The sequence below is a fragment of the Cebus imitator genome, unplaced genomic scaffold (assembly GCF_001604975.1).
Source record: "Cebus imitator isolate Cc_AM_T3 unplaced genomic scaffold, Cebus_imitator-1.0 Scaffold485, whole genome shotgun sequence".
Lineage (NCBI taxonomy): Eukaryota > Metazoa > Chordata > Mammalia > Primates > Cebidae > Cebus > Cebus imitator.
Window position 1 is genome coordinate 550,503 of NW_016107800.1, and position 15,265 is coordinate 565,767.

The 15,265-nt window shown below is 48.5% G+C and overlaps 1 protein-coding gene across 6 annotated transcripts in view; it reads left to right on the plus strand.

Moving 5' to 3' along the window:
• MEGF11 (multiple EGF like domains 11) overlaps nt 1-15,265 on the plus strand; it is a 414,135-nt gene that overhangs the window by 334,903 nt on the left and 63,967 nt on the right. For all 6 annotated transcript variants that reach the window (XM_037732953.1, XM_037732954.1, XM_037732951.1 and 3 more), the window contains 2 exons: nt 2,785-2,921; nt 8,736-8,948. In XM_037732953.1, coding sequence (XP_037588881.1) covers nt 2,785-2,921; nt 8,736-8,948 — 350 coding nt within the window. The remainder of the gene's footprint in view (nt 1-2,784; nt 2,922-8,735; nt 8,949-15,265) is intronic.

Consider the following 15,265-nt stretch of genomic DNA (forward strand, 5'->3'; position numbering starts at 1 on the left):
TAAATTATATTTTAATATTTGTTAATATACACATGTATTGTTACTAATTTATCCTTAAAACTCGGTGACGGAGCTCTCAAACTCCTCAGGAAGGTCAGATGCATCAGAAGTCTCTCTGTTTGGCCTGGCGTGGTGGCTCACGCCTGTAATCCCAGCACTTTGGGAGGCCGAGGCCAGCAGATCACCTGAGGTCGGGAGTTCGAGACCAGCCTTACCAAAATGGAGAAAACACCATCTCTACTAAAAATACAAAATTAGCCAGGCATGGTGGTCCATGCCTGTAATCCTAGCTATTCAGGAGGCTGAGGCAGAAGAATCGCTTGAACCCAGGAGGTAGAGGCTGCGGTGAGCCGAAATCGTGCCACTGCACTCCAGCCTAAGCAACGAGAGCGAAACCCTGTCTCAAAAAATTTTTTTTAAACCTGTCCATTTTTTGCTTTTGTTTTTGAGGCAAGTTTCGTAGAAGCCTGCGTCTTCTGTTCCAGTCTGAACTCCTTTCCCTGCAGGCCTGCAGCATAGCGGTCACCTGGGACTTCCGTTCACCCCTCTTCTCTTAGAGTCCCTAGTTCCTGAAATTCATGCCTTTCTTTTTCTTGGGTAATTTTTTTTGATGGAAAAAAAAAATCCTCCAGTAGCTTTCTGAGAAAGTGTTTATGGAAGGTTAACTATTTGAGGCTGTTCAAATCTGAAAATGTCTTTATTGAATCCCTCACTTGAGTGTTAGTTTCGTTGGGTGTAGAATTCTAAGTTGGAAATAATATTTTTCCTCTGGATTTTTAAGGCATTGCTCCATTGTCTTCTGGCTTCTAGTTAAGAAGTCTAAAACCTTTAATTCCTGATTTTTGTATGTTGTTTTCCTCTATTTTCATTTTTATTTGTTTCTGTAGAGATGAGATCTTGCTTTGTTGCCTAGATGTTAGAGACCAGGGGCTGGTCTCCAACCCCTGGGCTCAAGAGATCCTCCCACCTTGGCCTCCCAAAGTGCTAGGATTACAGGCATGAGCCACCACACCTAGCCTGTTTTCCTCTTTCTAAAAACTGTGAACATCATTTCTTTATCCATAGAGATATAAAAGTTTACAGTAACACACCTTGATGCAGGTCCTGTTTCATTTTGTTGCTGGAGACCTTGTAGGCCTTTTCAATTCAGAAATCCAGGTTCTCCATCCTTCCATTCTGGGAAATTTTCTTTTATTATATTTTCCATTAATTTACTTACCTCCATTTTCCCTGTTCTGCCTGGAACTCCTGTTAATTAGATGTCAGACCACCCAAACTGGTCCTCTAATTTCATTATATTTTCTCTATTATTTTAAATCTCATCTGTCTGTCTGTCTCTCTCTATCTGGTGTACTTTATAGGAGATTTCTTGTACTTTATCTTTTGGCTCTTCTATTGCAACATTTTAACTTCCTCCATATTATTTTTAATTTTCAAGACCTTTTTTCTGTTCTGTAGATATCCTCTTTTATAGCATTCCATTTTTTCATAGGTGCAATAGTTTCTTTTTTATTTTTTTTATTTTTATTTTTTTTACTTTTTTCTGCTACTAGGTCAGTGCAAAAGTAAGGTGCAATACTTTCTTATAGCTACCTGAGCATGTTCATTTTCATTAAGATAGAGGCTTCTTTCCTTCTTTTTTTTTTCTTTAGCTTTTCCTTGCTCCAGGCATGGTTCTTATTTCCTCTGTGTTCCTGTTGTCTATTTGTTTATTTCAGTGTTTCTCTTTCATGTGAGAGCCTATTTCAAATATCTGGTGAGCCTTGGCCATCTGTTCATGTTTCACAGGAAGCCTCAGAAAAGCTAATTGGACACCTGGGGGTGGAGGGAGATGTTGACCGATGGGACCCTCAACTATCCGTATCTTTAGATCACTTCTCTTGAGCGCCTCAGTGTCCCTAGAAAGGAATCCTCCAACCTCCTGCCACAGGGAGTCCCGTCCCTCAGTCAGCTTTCTGGGAGCACAGTGGGGAAGAGAGCAGCAGGAGAGTCCTACCCCCACCTTCTTCTGTGCCTGTGTCCCTTGTCCACAGCCTGTGAGACCAACCTCTCTGAAAGATGCAGGCAATTCACCTGGCTCTTCAAGGTGGGGGCAGAGATTGGGGGTCCAATTCCCTATTTTATAAACTTTCACACAATCCTTTTCATCATCCCTGCACCCTCACCTTCGGAGGGTCCCAGTGTCTCTGATTCCTGAACTTTCTGCGGTTACAAAGGACTTCATTGCCCAGCATTGGGACACCCCCTTTGCAGGCACTTAGCATTGCCCGGGAAGAGAAAGCAAAGGCGTTGGCGCCCCTCCACCTGCTCTGCCGTCTTCCGGTGTGCGACATCCCTAGTCTCCTCTTCCTCTCTTCGTCGTAGGTTTATACCTTTACCCGTTTAACTCTCATGTCAGCTGGGTTTGGGAAAGAAGTCAAGCAAAGTGCACGTCTCCACAGCAGCATGTTTACTGAGCCTCCTCAGTGCTTTACTGTGTACCCATGTGAGAGTACTTACTGCCTTGTACTTAGTTTACTCAGCCTCCTCAGTGCTTTACTGTGTACCCATGTGAGAGTACTTACTGCCTTGTACTTCATTCCTAAATTGTGCTGAATAACTGCATGAGCAATTTGACTTCAGTCTCCCACCTCTAAGAGGAGGGCTTTGGAGCACTGGTGTCCAGCTGTCTGTACTTCTTCTGGGAAGTTGGGTGGTCCCTGGGGTCACAGCAGCTGTGCCATTCCCAGGGGAGTTTGGCATCTCTGGAGCACCACCATGCATGTCTTCTCATCTCTATTTCAGGGAGCAGTGTGTGCCCAGCCCTGCCCATCAGGGACATTTGGCCAGAACTGCAGCCAGGACTGTCCTTGTCACCATGGAGGGCAGTGTGACCACGTGACTGGACAGTGCCACTGTACAGCTGGATACATGGGGGACAGGTAAGGGTGGCGTTAACTGTTGTCTTTGCTGTCCATTTTGCTCCTATTCACAGAAGGCTTGTAGAGAACAGCTCATAGCCCTCTCTCTGTCAGCCTTCCAGCTCCTTTCTCAGAAAGCATTCTGAGCTCTCCTGCCAGGGAGAGCCAGCAACTGATGCCCCCTTGCCCTCGGCCTGCAGAGCACACCAGCACACCCTCTCCTCTAGCCTAGTGGCCCACGCTCTGAAGGAGGTGAGCACCTGCCCCCACTCTCTGCTCTTTGCTCTCATGGAGGGAGGCAATGGCACAGATAATCCAAGCAAGCTGAGAGGACAAAATCACTTCATCTGTTTTGCATGATTTCTTCTGGAAGGTGGATTTTTAGTCCTAATTTGCGTTCCAACAAAAGGATGCTGATATCAGTTTGCACCCTCTGAAGGCCTGCAGCCTAACAGCAGACTGAAGGAGGCACTAATGTCCTGGAATGAAACCAGCCTTGCAGAGTGGATAATCAAAACACACAGAACTGGGTAATCACCATACGTGCACATGTGCCCCAGTTGGAAGAAGGATCCCATGTGGACAGGGCAGGTGCAAAGGAAAAGGGAGAAACGGCAAGCAGCCTATGTGAGGATGAGTAGGTTGGGAGCTGGAAAAAGATCTTTGAAACCCTCAGAACCCGGGCCAAGCCTCCTTCCTCTCACTCTTGACTACATGGGTCTCTTCAAACAGAGAGAAAGGCTGCACATAGGCGGCCCGCACACCCATTGCCTGGTTCCTTGGGGAGCCATGTTTCATTTCTGGCTCCTGGATTGGATACTTTTCTCAGACAAAATGAGAGAACATTTTTCATCCTTCCCTGCCTGAGTGACATCAGGGCTGAGTTAACCAATGAGTCCCTCCATCTCTAATAGACAAAATTGGGGCTCCTCTAGCTCTCCCTAGAATCAGCCCCGAATCCTTAGCGATGTCCAGAAAAGAGATTGTCCATTACCCTTAGGCTTATTTACCTCCAGCTGGAAGTGTTTTAAGCCAGATCTGATCTCTTTGTGATCCAGTGTTCATCTATGTGAGCTTCCCCGACACAGAACATGGGGTGTGGCACCTGGGGACCCCTCCCTCCCTGAGCCGTGAGAGGGAGGACTGAAACACTAAGCGCGTGTTCCCATCCTCACCATCTCCCCAAATCAGGAAATGCTCAGGATGAGCCAGCATAGACTGGAACCAGGAAGACCCTCACGCCAGCACAGGACTGCTTTGTCAGACCACTTTCCCATGAGAGTGCAAACTGCCCGCTTGTTGAAAATGCGTAGGCCTAGGGCTCTAGCCGGCTGGACTCTACACCAGTAGACCCTAGCTCATTGGTGCTCTCGATTTTCGCTGTCAGGACGTGTCAAGTAGAGAAATAATCCATGGCTGGGTACGGTGGTTCATGCCTGTAATCCCAGCACTTTGGAAGTCCAAGTCGGGCGGATCACAAGATCAAGAGATCGAGACCATCCTAGCCAACATGGTGAAACCCTGTCTCTACTAAAAATATAAAAATTAGCTGGGCGTGGTGGTGCACGCCTGTAGTCCCAGCTACTCGGGAGGCTGAGGCAGGAGAATCACTTGAACCCGAGAGGCAGAGGTTGCGGTGAGGCAAGATTGCGCCACTGTACTCCAGCCTGGCAACAAACGAGACTCCATCTCAAAAAAAAAAGAGAGAGAGGGAGGGAGTGGGGGGGAGAGAGAGAGAAACCAAAATCTCTGCTTATTGGAGCCTGGTGCATAATCCCGGGCAGAGAGGAACCCTTAAAGCCAAAGGGCCTTCTAGAAAGCTTTGCCAATCAACCACATGAGGGTTCAGTGGGAGGCCAGGTAGCATTTGGGCTTCTCACCTAAACGGGCTGCCTGGTGTTTAATATTTTGTAAAATTACCTCCATTAATTTCGTAGGTGACAGCTGCATTAACCCACCCCAAATCATCACGAGCACATTAAAGTTGAGTGGGTGTCATAATGCAGGCCTCCCCGGATAGGCAGAAACCAGTGCAAATTAAACATGAAATGTAAGGAGGGCTTTGCAGCTCATTTTGTAATTTAATTGAGCAATGTATCTGGTTGTTAATGGCAATATCGGACACATTAGATTGATATGGTGCAAAGGAAGGATGTTTAAGTAGAAAACTAATTCCTGCTGTGATTACCCTTCTGTTCCACAGGCCCGGTTATTAGCATGCTTTGTGTAAAATTCATTAGCAGTCATTGCTTGATCTCTAAATAAATAAGTTGTTTAAATTGTGAGTAGAAAAAAAAAAAGAGGCTGATTATGTAAATGAATTAGGTTGTCAATATTTCAATTTCCAGATTGTCTTTCTGGGGCTGTAGATTGTCACCCCCCAAAAAAAATAGTGGGCTAGGGAATTGCCCGTCAGAGGAGCTTAGGGTTCAGGGCTCTGCCTGGTCCTGCTAGGCAGGAGGGAGTAGGAATGTTTGAAAATAAACAGGTATCAGGAGGTGTCTGGTTGGAGTTTTTTTCACCTGACATCTGAGGCATTTGAGGCCATCAAAGCACAGAGACTTCTGGAGAAATCTATTTGCAGGCTGAACAGGGGCTGGCAATTCAGATAGTGATTATTCAGGTCTTCAGCTGCCCTTTCCCCTCCCCGTCTGCCTCAGTTTCTCTCCTTTCCTTCCCGCATCCTACTTCTCCTCATCTGTCTTCCACTTTCCTTCTCTAGACATCACCTTCTTTCTTGCCTCCTCTTCCCTCCCTTTTCTAGTCTCATTTCCTTCATGAGGCCTCAGATTGGCTGACCTGCAGCGAGATTTGCAGGAAGACAATCTGGGGTCCCCTTAGCCACATGCAGGCTGCGTGAGCTTGGAAAAGTTGCCTCACTTGTCTGATGGCAGCCTCTTTAATGCCAAAGGGGGGGTGATGAGAATATCTGGTGCTTCAGGGGCTGGGGCCAGGCTCTGGAGCCTGGGCAGCTGGAAGCCCCTCGCTCCACGGTGCCCAGGGGCGTCATCACCATGACCCCTGCTGCCCCTCTGTGCTGCTGGATCACTCCTTTGCCACAGTGGCTCTGAGAGGGGAGAGCTGGGCATGGAAGCACTCAAGGCCGGACCCCAGTCACTGTCCTCTTCTCCTTGTCATTGTGGGCACAGAGCAACGAAGGCAGAGAACAGACACAAGGATACCCCAGTTGTTGCCAAGGCTGGTGCCCCACACACTGGTTCCCCTCATTCCCTACACACTTGCTAGCTGGCCCCGCCATATCCACAGGGGTCTGGCCACTCACCCTCACCGTAAACAACTGAGGTCACCCAGACACAGAATCTCCCTGCCCAGTCTGTGGAAGAATAATCCACCCCACGATCCTCCAGATTCATAACAAAGAAGTTAGAGCTGCATTTTTTTTAATTGCTTTTCTCCTCTGATTATTGTAGAAGATATACAGAAAACCTGGAAAATGGAAACACATGATAATTAAAACACGAATTCATCAAATCCACTCTACCAGCATTTTAGAATTTTTCCCCTTGAGCTTTTTCATGCCCGAATTTAAGGCCAGAAGGTCAGGTGGGCTCTGTTCTAAGAACTGTTGAAAACAATATTGACATGAGTCCTGATGAAAATCACTAACTTTTCTAATCGAGCCCCAGTCATGGGCTGGGCACCTTTCTAAATGTTTACACACAGTATCCCATTTAATTCTTATACAACCCGGTGAGGTTTAGTGAGTATTGTCCCGTTTAATGAAAAAGTAGAGGTGCTTGAACACGGGAGGCGGAGGTTGCAGTGAGCCGAGATCGCGCCACTGCACTCCAGCCTGGCGCCTGGTGACGCAGTGAGACTCTGTCTAAAAAAAAAAAAAAGAGAGAAAGTCAGAGCTTTAGGTTAGTTCTCCATTATCCGCACTGTTGAATCAGTGCTGGCACAAAGATACCCCAGAAGCCTAGAGGCCAGAAGCCATTTCTATTTGTCTTTGGAATGCAGGAGGTCACCCCCAACCTCTTTTACTTCTTATTCCCCTGGGTTTACCCCTTGACTTACCCGGATCTAGTTGCTGTGACAGTAAGTTTGCATCCCCTGGAAAAGAGCCCAGGGCAGGAGTGAGGAGTGCTGAGGCACATTCGGGAAACCGGGCAGTCAGCAGTGGGGGTCACACACACCTACGGAGGAGCCACACCCATGGCTGTAGTTAAATGAAGTTGAATAATTATCCTGATGTTGGGAGCTCCAAGTTCCAGCCCAGACATGCACAGGACACAAAGGAGGTCCCAGGCTTCCTCCTTGGGGGCTCACAGACTGATGGAAGAGACTCAGCCCCTGCCTTGAGGGAACCCCTTTCCACGGAAGGGAAAACAGCCCCTGTCACACGGAATTCTACAGTCCAATGAAGAAGAATGCTTTCTCCACTCGAGGGAGATTCCACAGCCAGGGAGGAGACGCACCTCCCAGTGGGACAACAGAGACTGTACCTCTGCCCAAAAAGCTCAAAAACCAGAGACGCTGTGTAGAAACAAAACCACCCCATTTCATCAAATCTAAGGTGTCGTTGATTGTAAAATGCATCATTATTTCATATGCTGGGAAGAATGAAAAACACTGCCAATTAACTTATGTCATCAGTTATAAGACATCTAATTTCAGAGATATAAAAACATATTTTAATAACAAGGTGTTTTTGGTCAGGTGCGGTGGCTCACGCCTGTAATCCCAGCACTTTGGGAGGCCGAGCTGGGCGAATCACAAGGTCAGGAGTTCAAGACCAGCCTGGCCAACATAGTGAAACCCCATCTCTACTAAAAATACAAAAAATTAGCCAGGTGTAGTGGCGGGTGCCTGTATTCCCAGCTGCTGGGGAGGCTGAGGCAGGAGAATCGCTTGAACCTGGGAGGTGGAGGTTGCAGTGAGTCAAGATTGCACCCTTGCACTCCAGCTGGGCAACAGTGCAAGACTCCATCTAAAAAAAAACAAAGGGGGCGGAGGGTGTTTTTAAACCTACCTAGATGGTTTTTTGTTTAATGGGCGAGGAGTTTCACTTTGGGAAGATGGAAAACTTCCAGAGACGGGTGGTGATGCAGCATAACAGTGTGAATGTAGTTACTGCCACTGAACTGTACGTGGTTAAAACAGTAAATTCTATGCTGGGTACTGTCTTAGTCTGCTCATGCCGCTATAACAAAATACCAGAGACTGAGTAGTTTATAAACAACAGACATTTATTCTCACAGTTTGGAGGCTGAGAAGTTCAAGATCAAGGGGCCGGCAGGTTTGGTGTCTGATGAGGGCTCAGATCTCTGCTTCCAGAAATGGTGACTGTATCTTCAGAGGGTGAAAGGAATGGAAGAGCCCCCCTCCAAAAAAAAAAAAAAAGGTCCTCCCCGGCTCCCTCCAGCCCTTTTATAAGAGCACTAATCTATTCATGCCCTCATCACCTCCCAAAGGCCACACCTCTTACTACCGTTGCATTGGGTGTTAAGTTTCAATGCGAATTTTGAGAGAACTGTTTTAACCATAACATGTAGATTTCACCACAACTTTTTTAATTTTTAAAAAATATTAGGCGTGGAATCAATAACATATGGTGGCAGGTGCCGTAATCCCAGCTACTAAGGTATGCTAGTAAAATGGTAGTACAAACTCACTGCTGGGGGCACTGAGGAGACCTAGGGTGAAAGGTGGAAACGACTGGGGCGAGCTAAACCTTGGAATACTTTCTGGAGGAGGAGAGAGAAGAGGGGAGGAGGCTGTGAGCAAGGCAGAGCATACCAGGCCCGGCTGGAAGGCAAGGAGAACAGCATCTTGGAGGATCCGCCGCCTCAGCCCCACTCTGCTATCCCGTAGGTGCCAAGAGGAGTGCCCCTTCGGGACCTTCGGCTTCCAGTGCTCGCAGCGCTGCAACTGCCACAATGGGGGGCAGTGCTCCCCCACCACGGGCGCCTGCGAATGTGAGCCTGGCTACAAGGGTCCGCGCTGCCAGGAGCGGCTGTGCCCCGAGGGCCTGCATGGCCCGGGCTGCACCCTCTCCTGCCCCTGTGATGCTGACAACACCCTCAGGTATGAACCACAAACAGGCGAGCCCGGGGCAAGGGCGGCGGGTGGGTATGGGCTCAGGTGGAGAGGAGGCTTGCTAGGATATGGCCCCCCCGCCTCCAGCATGAACATCCAGGCAGGGTGGTGGGGAAAGAGCTAGGACCTCAGCACTCAGCCTCGAGAACCACTTTGATGAAAAGAAGGGGAAGCCAAGGCCACATACCCAGAGCCGGGACTAGAGCCAGGTCACTCACTGCTGCCGACCGCACCTGGCTGCCTGCATTTCAAAATGTGCCCGTCCGAGACTTCACACATGCAAGCAAGGAGAGAGCAAGGAGGCGGGTGGAGCACAGCTGCACGGCCCCGGGGGCTGGGATGGCAGGGCTCAGGTGCCACAGGTTCTCAGCACATTGTCCAGGACGGTATTTCCCCTCCACTCACTTGGTGTTCAACCAGAGACAGGGCCACTAGGGCAGAAGTAGGGGCTTGAACTGCAGAAGGTCAGGACTGGAAGGGACCTCAAAAGTCAGTGGGGCTTGTTGGCTCACGCCTGTAATCCCAGCACTTTAGGAGGCCAAGGCAGGTGGATTACCTGAGGTCAGGAGTTTGAGACCAGCCTGTCCAACATGATGAAACCCCCTCTATACTAAAAATACAAAAAGTATCTGGGTGTGGTGGCGCGTGCCTGTAATCCCAGCTACTCAGGAGGCTGAGGCAGGACAATCACCTGAACCCAGGAGGCAGAGGTTACAGTGAGCTGAGATTGTGCCATTGCACTCCAGCCTGTCTCTGTCTCAGGGGAAAAAAAAATACATATATATATATATATATCAGTAGGGCCCATTGTAGGGCTTAGGGAGAGCTGTCCCAGCAGGCCCTGGCAAGGGCAGAGGAGCAGGAGCAACAGGGGCAGCCCTTTATCAGGGCCAGCCTCCCCCAGCACTCTGTCCTTTGTGGCTTGGGACATCTGGGCAGAAGCTGTGCCCCTACCCCCCACTTCCAAAGGAGTCTGAACCTGAGGTGCTCCAGGCTACTGCTCCCAGCTCCCTTCCCTGCCTGTTTCATGCACCAGCTGGCACTACCCCTGGGTAATAACTGAGGCTGCCAGCCCTGGATAAATGCCCCCACAGCCCTTTATGGTGGCTGCCTCTTATCTGGGTGATGAAGGGTCAGGGGAGCACCCCTTCTCCCTCAGGCCTGCAGACAGCCCAGGGAAGACTGGCCACCCAGGGCATGGGTGCTGCTGCTGTTTGCAGGGCAGACAGAGAATCCTTCTGCTTTGCAGCCCGGTCGCCGGGACAGCCCGGACCTAGCCTCGGCTCCTCTTCATTTCCAGGCTTTGAGCTTTCACAAATCACCCTGGAGCCTTGTTCACTGTAAGCAGAGGCATCTCAGCAAGTGTCACGAGTTAGACTAAAAGGTCCTCCCTCCCTGGAGCGCAGCAGCTGGAATGGTGTGAGGCAAAGGTGGAGGGCCCAGGAAGGAGACTGTCCAGAGAGGGCACCAGAGCCAGTGGAGCTGGCCTGTGCGTGACCTGAGCATTCATTCACTTGGTAACACTGAGTGCCTGCAGGGCTGGGCCATGAGGGGGACACTGAGCACCTTCTACCACATTTCTTCAAATGCAAAAACGATACCAGTAGTGAGGCACAGCTTTGTTTTGGTTACTCCTAAACTAGGAAAATTGTATCAACTGAACCGTGACATACCATTGATTGTGTAACATACCCAATATCAGAGATGTGAAAATGTAGAGAAGTACCTCTTAGAATTGATGAAATATATGTGGCTGGCCCTGCTGGGTTCCAACATGTACCCAAGTAACTGTGATCCAGAACTATGTGATGCTGGTCAGGGAAGGCTTCCTGTAGGAGGTGGCACCTGGACTGGGTCTGGAGAGCAGAATGGCCGCTCCAAGGCACTGATTACAGAAGTCCCACATGGCTGGTCAGGGGACTGGGTAGCTGGCTCAGACTGTTCTGTGTGTCTAAATATTAATATTCCAGGATCCATCACTCCTGCTGGGAAGCTGAGGGGAGGACCTTCTCCGAGACGGGAAGCAAGGCTGATGCTGGGGCCCATTGCAGGGAGCCCCTGCCACAGAAATCCAACCAAGCCCCAAATTAAAGGGCTATTGTTTTCCTTCTGTGCCTGGGCAACCATGCCCTGTGTAAGTCAGCCTTGCTCGGAAGGAGTCCTCGATGCATTATTAATCTGGAAGGACTCCCTCTTCTCTCCTGCTAATCTCAGCCCATCCAATATTGATGATTATTTGCTTTACTGTCTTAAACGCACATCAAGTTTCAGGGACTGGGAGGGAGCAGTGGTTCTTCAGAGTGGGGGCTCAGTGTGCCTGCCGGTCTCCTCCGAGTCTGAGGGGAGCTTTGTCACAGCCTGGGCTCCCTGAGGGCACCAGCAGCCTGGCTTATCCATCCCCGTGGCCTCTAGCCTCAGCGCCACACGGTGCCTGCACAGAGTAGGCCTTCAGTAAGAAGAGTCCTCAACTCATCAAACAGCTTCTGCCCATTAGCTGAAGTCAGCCCTATTTTTTAAAAAAAATACATATTTCCCCTTTTCTTTTGGCACACTGGCCCAGTGGCGGAGCCCCTGGCACTACGTTTTTGTTCTCTTGAGGTTAAGATTTCTCGCCCTGGCCACCATGAACGTGCGCTGGGTAACTCTGTGTTGTAGAGGGCTGTCCTGTGCTTTGCAGAATGTGGAGCAGCATCCCTGGCCTCTACCCACTAGATGCCAGTAGCATCCCACTTCCCCTGCCCAAGTCCTGACAACCAAAAATATTGCCAGACATTGCCAGATGTCCCAGGCTGGGGTGGGGCAGGAAAAGTTCCCTGAGGCTGAGAGCACCTGGTCTAAATGAACTCTCTCATGCTGCTTTTGCCTGTGTTCTTATGGACGCCAGAAAACAGCCCTCTTCCTCCGTGTGGACAGAGGGCAGCTCCTCTCTTCCCGTGAGCCTTTTTTGGCCCATTGTAGAGTCTTCTCTTGAGATGCAAGAAAAGCAAAGGAATGACTCTGTGACTTCTGATCTTGAGACAGTTAAAGTTCAGGTGCTGGGTGGGGATTGGGACTTCTGAGTCCTGGCCTCCAGCCTACCTCTGCCAAGCAAGTGCCTGACACATGCCCTTCTCTCTATGCGTAAGTTTCCCAGTCTGTCCATCACCTTTCATTAACCCAGTGGGGAGAAATGTTTTCCTGTGGGTCTTTGAAAGTGAAGCGTCCATCCAACTCCCTCAGAGAAGGAACCTGGGACCCCTAGAATCCTAGCCTCAAAGCCCCCTGCCCTCTGCAGAGCTTACAACAAACCCCGACCACAACAGCGCGCAGTCTTGAGCATCTTTCCTAGGGCGACAAAGTAATGCCAGCCCCCAGCCAAAGAAAGCCCTTCCACCGAGCTCTGCCTCGCTCTGGTTTGTGCCCTTCCGGCAAGGCTGGTGCACAGAGGTTGGGTCCATGCCCCGGGAAGGAGGAAGTGGCTGGTGAGATTCTCCAGCCCTTGACCAACTCTTCATTCCCTTTATCAACTGTTCGTAGCACACACAAAGAAACCATCCTCCTTTACACGGGAATAACCTTGAGAAAGAAAGCACCTGTGTGTCAGTGCTCTTACATGTCCCCTCCAGAATTGGATTGTCATAGACTAATTCCAGCAGCCATGATTGCGTATTACCTTTGAAAGATTTGATTTAGCCAACAGATGGAGCATTGATAGAAATCTCATCGCAGCTGAAAGAAAGGCAGAAAAATCCACTCTGGAAAGAATCCTGTATTGTTCAGCTTTCGGCTCCTATTAACTTGTGATTAATCTATGTCTGGGGCAAATGGGAGAAAAGAAAAAAAAAATAGAACCAGCCTAAGCACCAGTGATTGTAACACCTGCCTGAGCCAAAAACAGCAGTCTCTGGCCTGCCATGTGACTCAAGGGAATGGGAACCACCACTGGGAAGAAGGGATGCCTGGGAGAGGAGCTGGGAGAGTCCCTCTCCTGAGGGACAAAGTTTCCAGGCATAGCGACCACAGCTCTCCATCATGATCACTGTCAGCTGTCACTCTTCATCCTCTTTTCAAAGGGACTTTTAGAGTTTCTGTAAGATGAGTAATCATATTAAGAAAATAGATATCCCACTTCTAGAAATAGGATTGTAGGGATATGAAAAAAAAAAGAAAGGAATGATTTTAGATTTGGTGTTGAGCCTTCTGGTTCTCAGAGTAAAGAGTAAGATTAGCTCCTAACATATCCCTGAGCAGTCAGAATGACAGCAGCAGAGATCAAAAGCAGGAAATGCAGAGAGTACTTAGAAGTCAGCATTTGCCGAGCGAGGCGCGGTGGCTCACACCTGTAATCCCAGCACTTTGGGAGGCCGAGGTGGGTGGATCACAAGGTCAGGAGTTTGAGGCCAGCCTGGCCAACATAGTGAAACCCCGTCCCTACTAAAAATACACAAAAATTAGCTGAGGGTGGTGGCAGGCACCTGTAATCCCAGCTACTCGGGAGGTTGAGGCAGGAGAATCGCTTGAACCCGGGAGGCAGCGTTTGCAGTGAACGGAGATTGCACCACTGCACTCCAGCCTGGGCGACAGTGCAAGACTCAATCTCAAAAAAAAAAGTCAGCACCTGCTAGCTCGTTGTGTATGGAGTGTGCTTTTCACAGGGTGGTACCCTCACCAAAGTAAGAGTGTGTAATGGGTGAACTCCAGCATGACCATTTGCTAGGCAGAGACAGCAGAAGGATCTACTGATGGAAGAAGCAGAAAGGTGCCTGAGACCTTTTAGAATCTCTAGTGCTTGGCTGAGCTGATGGCTGCAGCCAAGACCTGTTAGGTCATTCCATTCAGGTCATTCAAACATGTCAGTCCCCACAACCGTGACTGAGCCAGTCTCTGTATGCTAACCCTAAACCTCAGAGGATGCCCTTGGAAAGATGCTACCTAGAGAGAAAGAACAGTGCCCCAAAACCATCTGGCAGAGCATCAGGGCCACCAAGAGGCACTCCTTCCCCACGATAGCCGTGCAGGTCTCTGTCTCCCCTTCCAGTGCCTTGGGGCTCAGGGAGGGATTTTTCTCAAATTGTAAAGGTCAGAAAGTCTTCAAACACTCATCCCTTACACGCATTCTTCTTTGTTATAGATTTACAATTTTTATTGCTTTACAAATACAATGGATGCTCAGTTTTGGCAAGTTAGGGAATATATAGACATTTAAAGAAAAAACTTAGAATCAATTTCTCAACCCAGAGGTCAGCACAAAAGCCATTTTGTTGTCATTTGCCCATCTGCCGATGTCTATATTGTTTTCATAGATTTGATATATTTTCATATTTGAAAGATTTGATTCAGCCAACAGATGCAGCATCGGTAGAAATGGCTTCGTATACAGGGTGCTCATTTCACTTAATCTTACACCAGTCAACACTCTGAAAAGCAATTGAATGTGTCCCTTAGCATTGCTTCATATGAATGCCGTAATTCATTTAACCAATGCCCTGCAGGGAGAGGTGGCATGAGGCAGTGAATAAAATGTGACCAGACAAACCTGGGTTTGAATCCCAGCTCTGCCACTCACTGACTTAGCAATGTGACCTTGGGCAAGTCACATAACCTCTAAATGCCATCTGTGAAACAGAGGCTCAGATGCCTAATTCCCAGGCTTATTTGAAGATTTAGAAATATATGTATAAAGTACCGGTGCCTCAACAGCCTGGTCACACATTATTTATTATTATTTAAATTGCTTCCATTTTCCGCTGTTATAAATAGCGCTTCAGGGAACAACTCTGCATAAATCTTTCTCCACAACTATGATTATTTCCTGAGGACAGAGTCTTAGAAATGGAATTACAAGACCAGAGTCTGAATAATTTTAAGTCTCTTGATACGTAACCTCAGATTGTTTTGAAGCCTTTACCCGCATTTTTAAACATCTTCGCTGTTTGGATACAGGAAAAGTGGTGTCCAATTGTTGTTTAGACTTGATGATTAATGAGACGAAATCCTTTTCTGAAATGATTATTAGCTACTTGCACATATTATTCAGAAATTTCCTCTTCCTGCCCCCTCCCCTTCATTTTCTGTGAGAAAACCAGGATCCTTAGAAGAGGAACAGCTTGGCTAGGCTTCACACAATTAGTTTGCTCATTAATTAATTTTCCAAATATATATTAAGCACATTCAGTGTGCCAGGGACTCTGTCGGGCCCTGAGAAGGGAGTAAGACAAAGGACTCTGCCCCATGGAGCTGCAACCTCGTGGAGGAGACAAATGACTAATCAGCAGACAAGAGTAAAGAATCCATGGAAGATAATTCTACTTAGGGGAAGCCATATT